At 38.2% G+C, this 13747-nt stretch overlaps 1 protein-coding gene across 5 annotated transcripts in view; it reads right to left on the bottom strand.

Moving 5' to 3' along the window:
• Nucleotides 1–13747, bottom strand: part of LOC306875404 (inaD-like protein) — a 122818-nt gene that overhangs the window by 5637 nt on the left and 103434 nt on the right. For 4 of the 5 annotated variants that reach the window (XM_079425926.1, XM_079425928.1, XM_079425929.1 and 1 more), the window contains 13 exons: nt 13600–13674; nt 13211–13337; nt 12812–12918; nt 11130–11213; nt 10478–10671; nt 9516–9663; nt 8165–8251; nt 7749–7872; nt 4469–4506; nt 4253–4375; nt 3964–4068; nt 519–622; nt 282–405 (listed from right to left, as the gene is read on the bottom strand). In XM_079425926.1, coding sequence (XP_079282052.1) covers nt 282–405; nt 519–622; nt 3964–4068; nt 4253–4375; nt 4469–4506; nt 7749–7872; nt 8165–8251; nt 9516–9663; nt 10478–10671; nt 11130–11213; nt 12812–12918; nt 13211–13337; nt 13600–13674 — 1440 coding nt within the window. The remainder of the gene's footprint in view (nt 1–281; nt 406–518; nt 623–3963; nt 4069–4252; nt 4376–4468; nt 4507–7748; nt 7873–8164; nt 8252–9515; nt 9664–10477; nt 10672–11129; nt 11214–12811; nt 12919–13210; nt 13338–13599; nt 13675–13747) is intronic. The other variant, XM_079425930.1, reaches the window with a different exon arrangement.

Below are 13747 nucleotides of genomic sequence, written 5' to 3'. Positions count from 1 at the left end.
GAAAATACAAGTAGTGTTTGCCCATACAAAACTTGGATGGTTGCTAGGGTGTAATTTATTTAATTGCCTATAAATGACTGATAAATGCCTGAATAATTTGTGAAATAAGTCATTTATTTATTTAACTGGATTCAAAGCTGTGTTGTCCACGAGTAACACACATCAGTTTATCAGAGCGTTTAGGCTACGGCTCGGATATGAATGTCTAATTTCATGGCCGATGTCAGGTGTCCAAATGTGTTTAGTTTCATTTAATCTGCAAATGATCCTACAGGAATTACCTTGCTGAAGACTGTTTTGACGTAGATGGGAAGATCTCCATGTGGACTCCCAAAGCCGCCCACGATGCTGAAGCCCAGCCCCTCTGAGCCCTTCTCCAGAGTGATGGTCTTTGGCTTGGGTGCCCTGTCAATATGACACACATACATATATGTATATATACATACACATATATAATAAACTGAATGTAATGTTTCAGGTCAAAGTGGGAGACTTGTTGCCATGGCGATGTCACTCACTCTGGTTCCACCGGCCGGACCTCTGGATTGGTGCTGGGGGTGGAGCTACTGGACAGACTCTCCACCTGACTGGCTATGGCACTGATGTTGGTGTCGGCAACCACCTGTCAATCACAGACGGACACTGTCAAACATTTAAAGCAAATAAATGACTCAGTATAGAAAGTGTGTTTTCTTCCATTTAGATGTGTGTGTTTTCACAAATGACTGCCAGCATGTAGATAACAGGAAACTGCTCTCTATGTTATGTGTGTGTTTGGCACCGAAATATGCGAACAATCCTATAATGTTCTTCTTGGCGACCGATCGCTCAGCCGCTGTTCATCAAACATCTGTCTGCCTCACCAGAATCAAAATTGCCTTTTTCTGTCATGTTTCATTTCAATTTTCATCTTCCATTAAACTCTGGGCTAGCTATGAGGGCAGTGGCAAATTAATTTGCATATTTAATTAATGGCAAAGCAATTAAAAGTAAAATACACAACAATAAACAAAAACTAATTAACGAATGAGTCAACAACAACAGTGAAACACTCCCCAGTCATCACACTCGCTATCTTCACCTACACCTACTGAGAGAAAGAAAGAAAGACACTGACAGAAAAGACAAAAAGGCCAAAAAAAAATTTTGAAAAAGAAGAAAGTGAGAAAAGAAAGTCTGAAAAAAGAAAGAGAAATATAAATAAATATTTAAAAACAAAGAGGGACACTGATAAAAAAAAGAAAAATGAAAGAGGCTGAAAAGAAAAAAGAAGAGTGATAAAAGAGCAAGAAAAAAAAGATATATAGAAATAAAGAAAAGGATAAAGAAAGAAAAAAGAAGTGTTAAAAGAGAATGCGAAAGAAGAGAGAGAATTAAAGAAAGAGAAAGAAAGAAAGGATGAAGACAAGAAAGACGAAAGAAAAAGGAAGAAAAGAAAAAAGAAATTAAGAGACAGAAAAAGAAAGAAAGAGGTTGGTTGCTAGGGTGTGCTTTAATTGCCAATAATTGACTGATAAAACCAATTTATAAAACAAGACTTTTATTTAATGCCCAGGCCGCTGCGATGCAGTTGCTAGGTGGTATTCTGGGTGTTGCTGTGCAATTACTAGGGTTTCTGAGAAGTTTTAGCATGTTGCTATGCCACTAAATAGCGTTGCTATGCTGTTGCTAGGTGGCTTGGAGTGGTTTATAGAAAATTACATTGTGGCTACTAATCCGTTGCTAGGGTGTTCTGAGTAGTTGCCAGGGCACTGAAATGCAATGCAATTTCTGAATGTTCCAAGCAGTATTTACTTACTGCTATGCCACTGTTAAGGCGTTGGCATGCTGTTGCTAGGGTGTTCTGAGTTCTGATGTTTGCGTTTGTGAAAATGGAAAATACACATGCATACAGACACACACATACATATATACATATATATATAAAAACACAAATTAAATTAAAAAAATTAGAAAGCTAGAGATGAAGTGGGAATTGTTGAGAGATATATACTTCAGTTGGGTGGAACAATTAAACTTCTCAATGCACATTATCACAGGCAGAATGATGAAACAATATCAAATTGTCTGATTTCTGTGACATGAGTAATATCATAGGGCATTACATATGTCCAATTAAACATATAGCAGCCAGAGAGTGAGAAAGAGAGAGAGTATGCTCTCTCAAACGAGTGAAGAGGGAATGAATGAGCGAGAGCGAGAGAGAGAGAGAGAGAGAGAGAGAGAGTATGCTCTCTCAAACGAGTGAAGAGGGAATGAATGAGCGAGAGAGAGAGAGAGAGAGAGAGAGAGAGAGAGAGAGAGAGAGAGAGAAGCTAAACAATAATTGCTCTCTGAGCTGCTGTAATCAGGGCTTTGCAGGCTGGGCTCCCCTGTTTAAAAGCCCTGTGCATTCCTCCTGGAACCACCCAGATAACGGCACATTTGCATAAAGGACTGGGATTATCTGGCAACCCGCGCGCAACTGCCGCACAGCTGCATACGGCTGATAACAGCCCAGTGACACAGCACCAACCACTCACATACACACACTACTGTGAGTCCAAACAAACACGCGCACACACACAGTGCACTGTCCTTCGATACACCGACTCCGCTAACACACACCGATAACTATACAGAACATATACACACACGGCGGCTCTGCATAGCAATAACAGCACACAATACAAGCGTCTATACATACATCATTCAAACCGCAGCTACTACATGCAAAAACGCCACAATACGCCATTTACAAAAAAAAAAAAACATGGTATTCTCAATATGGCAACCTTCGTATCTGATATCTATCAACAAATGCTAACATATACAAAATCTACGTGCTATATCAAGCTAGCGGGGGGCTACGTGAAATTTCTTGGGAATAAGAAGAAACCCACCAAACAACTCTTAAAACGTTTGGAATAAATGTGGGGGATATCGTGCGCCACACCAGACGGGTCGGAGGGTCTGTTCAGCGCCAACAGCTTCTTTAAAGCTCGACTTCAACCCACGGACTGTCTGGCGTGATCCTGTTAACATGTACAGTGTTTTTAAATCACATTACTTAACGTGCGTTCCCTCATTAGCTAGCCAGCGAGTAGAAATGCTGTAGCTAATTTGAATTGTGGGTTGCACGCTTGGCAGCCTTGGCACTTCGTAAAACTAGTTCATCCAAAATTGTTTACAGAAGAGGAGACGGGAACATACCAGTATGTAAATGAAAACACTTCTAGCTAATAAAGCTAGCTTTCACAAATCGCTCTGTTGCGAAGAATTCACAATGTAACACAAGGGGGCACTGTAGCTACAGTAAGCTTTCTCTATCAGGTCAATTGCTATAGTGTCAGAGCAGTAATTTGAAGAAAATCTCACTGAGCAAGTTAATTAAAATAAGTTACGCAACAATAACGCAAGAATACACTTTACGTTCGAACAATGGACCACGCTTTTGCCGAAATAGTCATGCCTGCATTTGTGTTCTTGTGAAAGTACTGTATGTTTTCGCCCAAAGGTATTAAAAACCCATTCACATCAAGAACGATAACTATAAATATAACTTTTACTGTAATCATATAAGCATCCACACCAACGTATGATAAGCATGAAGTGCAGTTTTGTCGTCTGCCACTTTAAATACTCAAACTTTTTAAAGCAAAATGGATTCTAATTGGCTGCCAATAGTTTTATCATTCATCAGCTGGAAAAATTGGTCTGAAAATGATTCCAACAGAAGGCCATTATCAACCCTCCAGAGTCATGTGGAGACTTTTTATGATGGACGGATGCACTTTTTTGGGCTTCAATATCTCGACCCCTAATCACTGCCATTATAAAGCTTGGAAGAGCCAGGACATTTTATAATATAACTCTGATTGTATTTGTCTGAAAGAAGAAAGTCATATACACCAAAGATGGTTTGAGGGCGAGTAAATCATGGGGTAATTTTCATTTTTGGGTGTTATTGAGTTGAGCGTGTACCTGGAGGACGATGGTGCCGTAAGCATTCTTCAGCATATTTACGACGTCCCCATGACTCAAGCCATCCAGAGACTGAGAGTTGATGCTCACAATCCTGTCACCTACCTAAGAGAGGTACATTAAAGGAACAAAAATGCTTGAAATTCATTCATACTGATACAAACCCAATCCCCAGCAGTGCCCTTCACACCAAAACCACTGTATGATGCTTAATCGATAACTCTCGGCCTGATTTACACTGGACGAAAGAGGAAAACTGAAAGGAACGGGAAAGGCAAGAATGCCATACTTTGAGGCGATGTGTCCTGGCAGCCACACCGTTGGCCTGGATCATGGCGATGAAGATGGGGATGTCGCCCAGTGGACTGCCCTTACCGCCCGCTATACTGACACCCAAAGCATCGGTGGGACCCTGAGAGAGCGAGACAAGAGTGCAAAATTTTTTTTAAATATCGAGCACCATAGCTAAACCTATACTGTGCTGTTCAGATGTAAATGGGCTTACCCGTGTGATCTCCACTGTCCGAACACCTGGCTCTGTCCCTGGAGGGATATAAAATTCACACATTTACCTTTCGATTTACAAACCTTTAAAAGTTTAAAGGGATAGTTTGCCCAAAAATTAATATTCTGTCTTTAATTTCTCACCCTCATGTCATTCCAAACCCATAAGACCTTCTAGATACACAAAGAGCTTTCTGACCCTTCATAGACACGTTCAAGGCCCAGAAAGGTACTAAGGACATCGACAAAACAGTTCATGTGACAAAAAGTATTTCCGTAGCTTCATAACATTACAGTTGAACTACTGATGTCTAGGGATGTGTATCGTTAAGGTTTTAACGGTATTACTACTCTTACCGATACTGCTTATCGATCCGGTACTTTAACGGTATTCTTATCGGTACTTTTTGTTTTACTGTTTCTTTGTTCGTATTCTTAACAGTATCTTATCTTATGTATATAAAACACTAAAAATGCCTGCACTTCATCAATTTGTAAATGCACCAGTGTGCAGGTATTTTTAGTGTTTTATATACATAAGATAAGATACAGTAACAACATGAACAAAGAAACAAAGTAAAACAAACTGACAAATACAATAAAACAAACACACAAACGAAATTAAATAAACAGTGCTTTCATTTTTCCATGAAGGTCTACTAATATTAATGTTCAGGTAAGTAATAGTTACAAAAGTAATCAAATGTAAATGAGCACTGCATAGTTTTCACTGTATGTACTGATAGATTTATGTTTATTAAAGCTATAACGTTGTTCAGATTAAGAGCTGTGGGTGATTTTCTCTTTGCATTTTGTTCTTTGATTAACATTGATGGCTCAAGCTCCAGTCTAACACTTTAAGACAATATACTGACACGCATCGGATTTTCTCCCAACTGTTCTCGTCCACTTAAAACATAAAAGTGAAGACTCTCATAACCGGCCATTTTGACACATTGTGTGTGTATTTGGCATATTTTTGTGTGTTATTTCGACGCGCCCGAAGCTCAAAGTGTACTTTGCTTGTCCGTTTTGGAGCACGCCGCCGCGCAGGCACACGCGCGCACACACATTTCAGCCTGGGGAACAGCATCACTTGTGCAGATTGTACTTTCAACGTTTTACTATCAAATATGTCCTGCAATGTAGCAACAGTAAAGACGGCATTTTATAACAATCACTGATTGTGCTGATTCAGATGTTAAGTTTTGGTTCAGAGGAACGAATCCGCGCCGCTATGAAGAAATGCGGCTATAATCATTGGAAGCCAAAATCGAAAAAAAAAAAAATACTTAGCTTAATATAACAGCCACAGGCCTAAAGTGTGAGCAGATGTTTGAATAGTTGGTTCTCTCTTCTATCATAATTAAACAGGACTTTCATGTTGCGTGTGCTGAAGCTCCTCCGCGTGAGCGCGATCTGGCTTCTGAATGGCGCATAGCAAAAATGCATCATAGACAAATGTTTGAATATTATTGCACATAAAGACAGCTGGCGACATACATATATATATATAGAGAGAGAGAGAGAGAGAGAGAGAGCAACAATAAATGTATGTGTGTTTTCTTAATTTCTCCAATACCGACAGAAGTACCGATAACGTCAGAGCTTATCGATACGCCGGCCTTTCATAATTTAGCCCCGAGACCGATTTAATACCGAGTTTCGGTACCCATCCCTACTGATGTCACATGGACTATTTTAACGATGTCCTTCCTACCTTTCTGGGCCTTGAACGTGTCAGTTTTGTTGCTGTCTATGGAGGGTCAGAAAGCTCTTGGATTTCATCAAAAATATTTTTATTTGTGTTCTGAAGATGAATGAATGTCTTATGGGTTTGGAACAACATGAAGGTGAGTAATTAATGACTGAGGAACACAACTGTGGTAGTTCATGGATGGTCCACTAGGAATATGAAAGTGAAAGTGATGTGACATACAACCAAGTATGGTGACCCATACTCGGAATTCGTGCTCTGCATTTAACCCATCCAAAGTGCACACACACAGCAGTGAACACACACACCGTGAACACACACCCGGAGCAGTGGGCAGCCATTTATGCTGCGGCGACCTTGGAGCAGTTGGGGGATCGGTGCCTTGCTCAAGGGCACCTCAGTCGTGGTATTGAGGGTGGAGAGAGCGCTCTACAGTCACTCCCCCCCACCTACAATTCCTGCCGGCCTGAGACTCAAACTCGCAAACTTTCGATTACGAGTCCAATTTTCTAACCATTAGGCCACACCTTCGCCACAAATGTTAGTACACCTGAACCCAAATCCATATGGATTTAACATTAGAAACATAACCTGAAGATTTTAGGAAAACAAGTGTTTGCATATTCAGCTGTGTTTAACGAGTTGACTGTGTAACTATATATTTCCCAGATTACCAGTACTTTTGGTCATTTCGGTTTATCAGCATCAATTATGCTTGCTTTGCCAACTTTTATTATTTTAACAGCAATTAACAGTTGTATTACATATTTATGTGCATTATATTGGCCATTTGTAGACCACTGGTTTAAAGGGATAGTTCACCCAAAAATTAAATCACTGTCATTAATTGACCCTCATGTTGTTCAAAACCAGTAAGACCCTCGGTCACCTTCAGAACACAAATTAAGATATTTCTGATGAAATCCAAGAGCTTTCTGACCCTCCATAGACAGCAACGTGGTAGTTGCGTTGCTCTCTAAGCTCTCGGATTTCATTAAAAATATCTTTGTGTTCCAAAGATGAATGAAGGTCTTACAGGTTTGGAATGATATGTGGGTGAGTAAATAATGACATTTTACTCACAATTTACGTTTATGGGTGAAATATCCCTTTAAACAAGCAATCCATGAGATCCCACTTGCTCGATGGGATTAAAAGTGATTGCTTAAAATGAAATATCTTGGGCAAAAAAGGTCCATTGTCCTTTGTGATGTATAAAGGATAGCTTTTAAAAAAGTTATTTTAAACCAAGTAGATTTCTGATGGTCAACGTGGCAAATTTGTGCGACTAACTACTAGGAAATCTTTCGCCCCTTACACGAAATTCCCGATAGCATGGATTCCTAACAAAACAACTGGAAAATTTGACAAAAAACGGCAAATGTGACCGCAACTTTAATCTAATTCAAACAATAGAAGAAAACAAGCACACTGTTTACAGAGGCACTTTCTAAACACTGCCGCTAGCAGTCGACAGATAAGTAACGTGTTGTTTTAAGGCTGATTTATAGCCGTTTTATGGCTGTTTCCTGCAACTTCAGTGCTTATGTGGTGCAAGAAGTACCTGTGCTTTTGCTGTTGGGCTCGGTGATGTTTTGGCTGTTGTTGTTGAGGGTTTGAGAGGGGGGCAGAACCACGACAGGGGGCGTGGGGGTTGGGGTGCTGCTGTTGGCACTCACGTGGCTCATCTAAAGGAGAAAGAGTTCGCTGAAGGTGCTATTCCACACATATACACAACATACTCATGCCATCGCACATGCATACGTCTCGGTTAGTGACAAGTGAGAGCATGCGGACATGTAACCACACACTTGTGCTTTCTCAGGCAGTATGGATAAGTAACACACAGATGCCCACAGCCGTACACCGCTGGTTCACCCGTCCGCTAACATGCACTAATGATTGGGTTAGAGTTCGGCATGCTGGACCTTCTGGACGTGCCGGGAAAGCCCAATGATGTGTTGGACACAGGCTACACACCTGACTTCCCTGGGAGGTGCGTCTGGAAGAGATCCAGGAGGCAGCCTTCAGTCGGCCCAGTTCCAACAGCACCTTGCCCCTGGCGCACTGCAGGATCACAGCACACACGTTGACGCACACAACTTTGGCATTGTGGGCTGTCTTCTCGCTTGTACCCTCTCAAACACACTTTCACATACTTTCGAGAACGTTTACACACGTGCAAAGACCTGATGCCACAATACAACACCCTCATTCTCATCCAGAGAGCCAACCCCATTGAGCTGAACTCCGCAGGGAGGGTACAGCCAAATGACACGGGCTCAGTGCAACCTTATTCAAGCTAACATTTCTCACAATTCCACCAAATGGCACAATACTGCAGCTGCTTTTTGCCCTGTTCAGAACATTATCATGAAGGCCTTTTCACATGCCTCCCAAAGAACTGCAGAGAATGCCATGAATGGACAATTTTATTGGACAATTATATATACACACACACACACACACACGGCCAAAATTATTTCAACACTAGTATTTTCACAAGCTAAAAAATGGTTTTAAGTTGCTGTAGTGTGTCAGTAGGAAATATCAGTTTACATTTCCAAACATTCATACATATACACACATATACATATATATTTATGCACATACACACACGACATAACATTTAGTGCTATTTCTTGTCAAAGCATTGGGCATCACTTGAATTTTAAAGTTAAAATTAAAAAAAAAAAATTGGTTGGGCTGGATATCACTTTAAAGCACATTTTTGGGGATTGCTGATATGCTGATATCTAACTTAACCACAGCAAAAATTGTGATAAACTAATGCTGATGCTACGGTTACAGGAGACCAAAACCGTTAAATTAAATGTGTTTTAACTATATCTAAACAAATTAAATGGGTGGTAGAGATGCCGCATTTAATTTGACTGTACAACCTGTATGCCGACATCTATATATCTGTCGATCATAGCCCTGTTTCACTGCAGAAAACCAAATATGTGTGTCTGCCCTGACCATTATAACTGTAAGGTGTGTGAAATACAGTGTTTTTAGATGAATTATGTGGTCCTACATAACACTTTGGACGCCCATGTATGCTTCAAGCTCTTTTTTTAAAATAGGAATAAACATTGCAAACATTTTTGGATAAAATCTCCTTGGACTCATTACTGTGATTGCAGACAAAACAATATGTTTAAAACAAGAGTCCAGAAATTGTTTATGCCAGTAAATATACGATCAAACAGTGACGCCTTGTGGCAGAATCCCGCAGCTGCTGCTTCAACTAAATCTGCTCATGAAATTTAGATTTGGAAGGTGCTGTAAACTGGGCTTTGGGTTTTAGGATTCACGTGGAGCTCACCTTGAGAATGGCGGCAACAGTCTCCTGTGAGGCCTGTCTCATGTCCTCTCCATCCACAGACAGGATCTGATCACCCTGCATCAGTCTGCCATCCAGATCAGCCGCTCCGCCCTTCACCACATCTGAGATGAACACACCCTTACCATTTCTGAAGAAAGAGAAAGTGAGAGAGAGGAAATTTAGTGTCATGTTTATGTAGAACCAAAATAATTACCGTATTGTGCAGTTCAAGCTATTTCTTTAATATTATTGTATTGTGCATTTAATTTCATTAATTTTTTTATTAAAAAATATAATTATATTGTGCATTTAAGTTTATTTTATTTTAAAATGATTATTTTGCACATTTTATAAAAATATTATAGTATTGAGCATTATTTATTATTATTTTATTTCAAGAGTATAACTGTGTAAAACTACCATAATATTATTCTACAGTTTTTATTATTTTTTTAAATGGTTACTACTGTATTGTACATTTGATTTATTTTAAATGTCATTCTATTATTTTATTTCAAAATGATTATTGTACTGTACATTTTATTGTTAAGTCGCTTTAGATAATTGTACTGTGCATTTTGAAAATGTAAGTTGCTTTGAAGTGTCTGCTAAATAAATAAATTTAAATGTAAATATATTATTTAAAAATATGATTGTGCATTTGTATTATTTTATATAATGATTATATTTTATTATGCATTGTTTTATTTATTTGACAAATATTTAATTGCCAATTAAAATATTGCACTGTAATTATTTAAAAAAATTGTACTCTCCATTTTATCAATATTTACTTATTTTATTAAGATACTACTTTAAAATTATATTGTATTAAGCTTTTTATTTCATGATATTTTTTTAAATCATTACTATTGTATTGTGCATTTTATTCATAATTTTATTTTAAAATTATTACTGTATTTTCTAATTTCTCCTTATAAGGAAAACAAGCTTGCATTCACCTCTTCCCGACGATGCTCAGGCCCAGCCCACGTCCGGTTCTCTTCTGAAGCTCAACGCGGACCATTTCGAGGTTCTCTTCGTCCCTGTATTGCGCCTCGTCGCGCAGGACTGTCAACCGTACTTTGGCCGGTGTTTGCCGTAGAGCAGCTATTGCATCTTCGTGAGCCACGCTCCGCAGATCTACTCCATTCACCTGCAGGGGGCACCAGAGAACACAGTCTCCTTATACATCTACCAATAAAACAATTATGCAAAATTAAAGCTATTGAAAATTTATTTAAAATAATATAATAAAAATAATAAAATACCAATAAAAAAAGACACAAAATTACTAAAAAGTAAACTAACATTAAAAAAAAAAAGAATGAAAATATAAAAGTAAAAGCTAATTCATAATGATGAAATAAATACAGCATATTCAGCACATAGCATGAGCTTATGCTCATGCTACTCTGTGTCCAGAAGATGGCGATATTGTCAAAGTTGAATACAAAGAAGCACTGCTCAGATCTATAATAATTCACAATAATACAGAGCCTCGAACCAACATAAAATTTCCATTTTGCTCAAGGCAGACCAGCTGTCAGTGACATTACAGAGGCGTCCCGCTCTCCAACCTTACAACACACTCTCTCATACACACAAACAAACCTCGAGAATCTGATCTCCGGCCCAGAGACGACCGTCCCGTGCCGCCGCCCCCTCCTCGTACACTTCATGAATCACTATGGCATCCTGAAAAGAGGAGAAATATGGCCAAAAATCAAAAAGAAACTATAAATTCCTATAACATTTTTCTTAAAGGAACAGCTCACCTAAAAATTATTTCATTTACTCAGCCTTACATGGTTTCAAATGCGTATGAAACAAAAAAATTACAATGAACTTAAATTGAAGCTTCAAAGCTTCATAAAGGAGACATTTTAAAGCTTCATATTTGATGATACTTTTATTTGCATCCTTTATTGAAGCTTGAAAGCTTTAGTAAAAAAAAAAAAAAGAGCGACCTGCATTTTCTAAAATATCTCCTTTTGTGTTCCGCAGAAGAAAGTATGTCGTACTGATTTGAAGCGACATGAGGATGTATAATTTCTGCTTCCCCTTCACCTTTAAAATCATTCTATACAAAAACACACACTGAGACATTTTTTTTTTCAGCTGAAAACCTGTGGAGCCCGAGGGCTGGTTTTGTTGACTCATGGAAGTCTTTGACAGCTTAACTTGCCCACCGAGCCGGAGCGCTGCAGAATTATGATGGCGAGGTGGCAGTACACTGATAAAAACCTGAGGCGATACTCGTCTCTGCAGTCAGGCAGAAAAAGTCAGGGTAGACAAAAAGCTCCTGCTGTGACCTGCCTGTTCTGATGCAGCCCTGCGGCCCACTGGAAAGAACGAGTCCTGTCACTTTTATCTAGCTATTTTTGAACATAAGGATCCTGGGTGTGTATGCTACCAAATCTAGGTAAAAATAAGCAATCAACAACAATAAATGTGCTATTGACTGAAACTGACATTAAAATGATTCATTCATGCATGTTTCAATCAAAGGAGCTGTATGTGGATAAATTTGCATTTATAAATATTTTATATATTTATTTATTAATAATACATATATTATAGTGCATATAAGAGTATATTCTATATTCAAAAGCATATATAATAATGTTTGACAATTTTGGGGAAAATACAAAAGACATAAAAGAAAAAAACTAAACAAAAACAAAAATACAACAGAAAACTCAAAAGACAAATCTAAACAAAAACAAAAAGCTGAAAGACAAAAACTACATAGCAAAAAACAGCAAAAACAAATAAAACAAAAATACTAATAAAAAATTAAATATAAACAAAGAAAAAAATAAAAAATTAAAACTAACACAAAAGACAAATCAAAAACTAAAAAGAAAAACAAAACGGAAAGAAAAAACTAAAATACAAGACAAAAAACAACAAAATAAAATAAAAAAATTGAACAAAAAAAAACAATCAATAAAAACAGCAAAAATTTAAACAAATACAAAAGCATGACAAAACAAAAAACAAAATAAAAAACATAACTAGAAGAAAACAAAACAAAAACTGAACAGAAACAAATACAAAAGACAAATGCACAAAAAGAGAAAACAAAAAGCCAAAACAATAGCAAAAACAGAACAAAACAAAAAAATTCTAGTACAATTAAAACAAAAAAAACACACACACACAAAAAAACAAAAAACAATACAGAAAAATAATAGTGAAAAACAAACAAAACCAGTAAAAAAAAAAAAAAAAAAAAAAGGCAAAAACTTACAAAATAAAGCAAAGCACACATTTTACTTCTGGTACCATACCAGCTGCGTATCTTTGCCGCCGACTATACTGAGACCCAGTCCAGACCGGCCTTTAGAAATCTCAATAACCGTCTCTTGTCCTGGAACTATGGGACACGTAGCAGGGTCTGAAACACACAGAGAGAGATAAAGATGATGCAAGTCCTTCATGTTCAGTGTTTTTAAAAACAGTCAAGAGTGAAAAGAAAATGAATTCCTCTTTGAAAAAATAACAACTACCAGTGTTCAAAGAGGCAGAGGCAAATCCACATGGCAGCGCTGTGTTGCTTTCATTTTAGCCTTGATTTAGCATGCATTTGGGCGCTACAGATTTCAGCGCAACATCAAATAAGTAGTCAATAAATACATGAAAATTAAAGTAACAACGTAAAGTGTTTTAAACACAATCTGTGATTGCACCTTTGCTGCAGAACTCGAAGTCAGGGCTGGTGCCGGAGACTGGCATGGATGATCCCGAGGACGTGACCTCCAGAGAAGCGTCTGAGGGCCTGGTGGAATTCCTCTGGATTTTTGGAAGACTGGTGATCTGGAGATGATCCAGGACAAGGGCGAGTTTGCAGGAGAGAGACACAGAGGTTAGACTGTTTACTAACGGCTGCCATGTTTTGTCTAGGCAGAGCTTTCATGTTTTGGCACCTGTTTAAATGAGTAAAAATCTCCTCCAACTCACATGCAACTCAAATCAACAGGAACTCAAAAGTAATGTATTGATGAGGACTAAGAAGGTTAAATGTGTTGCAAATGGTGTTTTGTATCTCAAAAACATACACTTTAATGAACAAACACACCTGCTCCACAAGAGGCTTGGGTAACTGTTCGCTTGGAGACTCCGATAGCAGACTCTTCTCTAAGGATTTCAGCTTCTGAGATGATTAGACCGTAATTAGTTCTATCACTCAGTATAACAGGCTACACAACCCAAATTTAATGGAGCAA

This window comes from Barbus barbus, assembly GCF_936440315.1.
Source record: "Barbus barbus genome assembly, chromosome: 9".
Taxonomy (NCBI): domain Eukaryota; kingdom Metazoa; phylum Chordata; class Actinopteri; order Cypriniformes; family Cyprinidae; genus Barbus; species Barbus barbus.
Note: the sequence above shows the minus strand (reverse complement) of the source record. Positions and strands in the feature narration are given on the sequence as shown.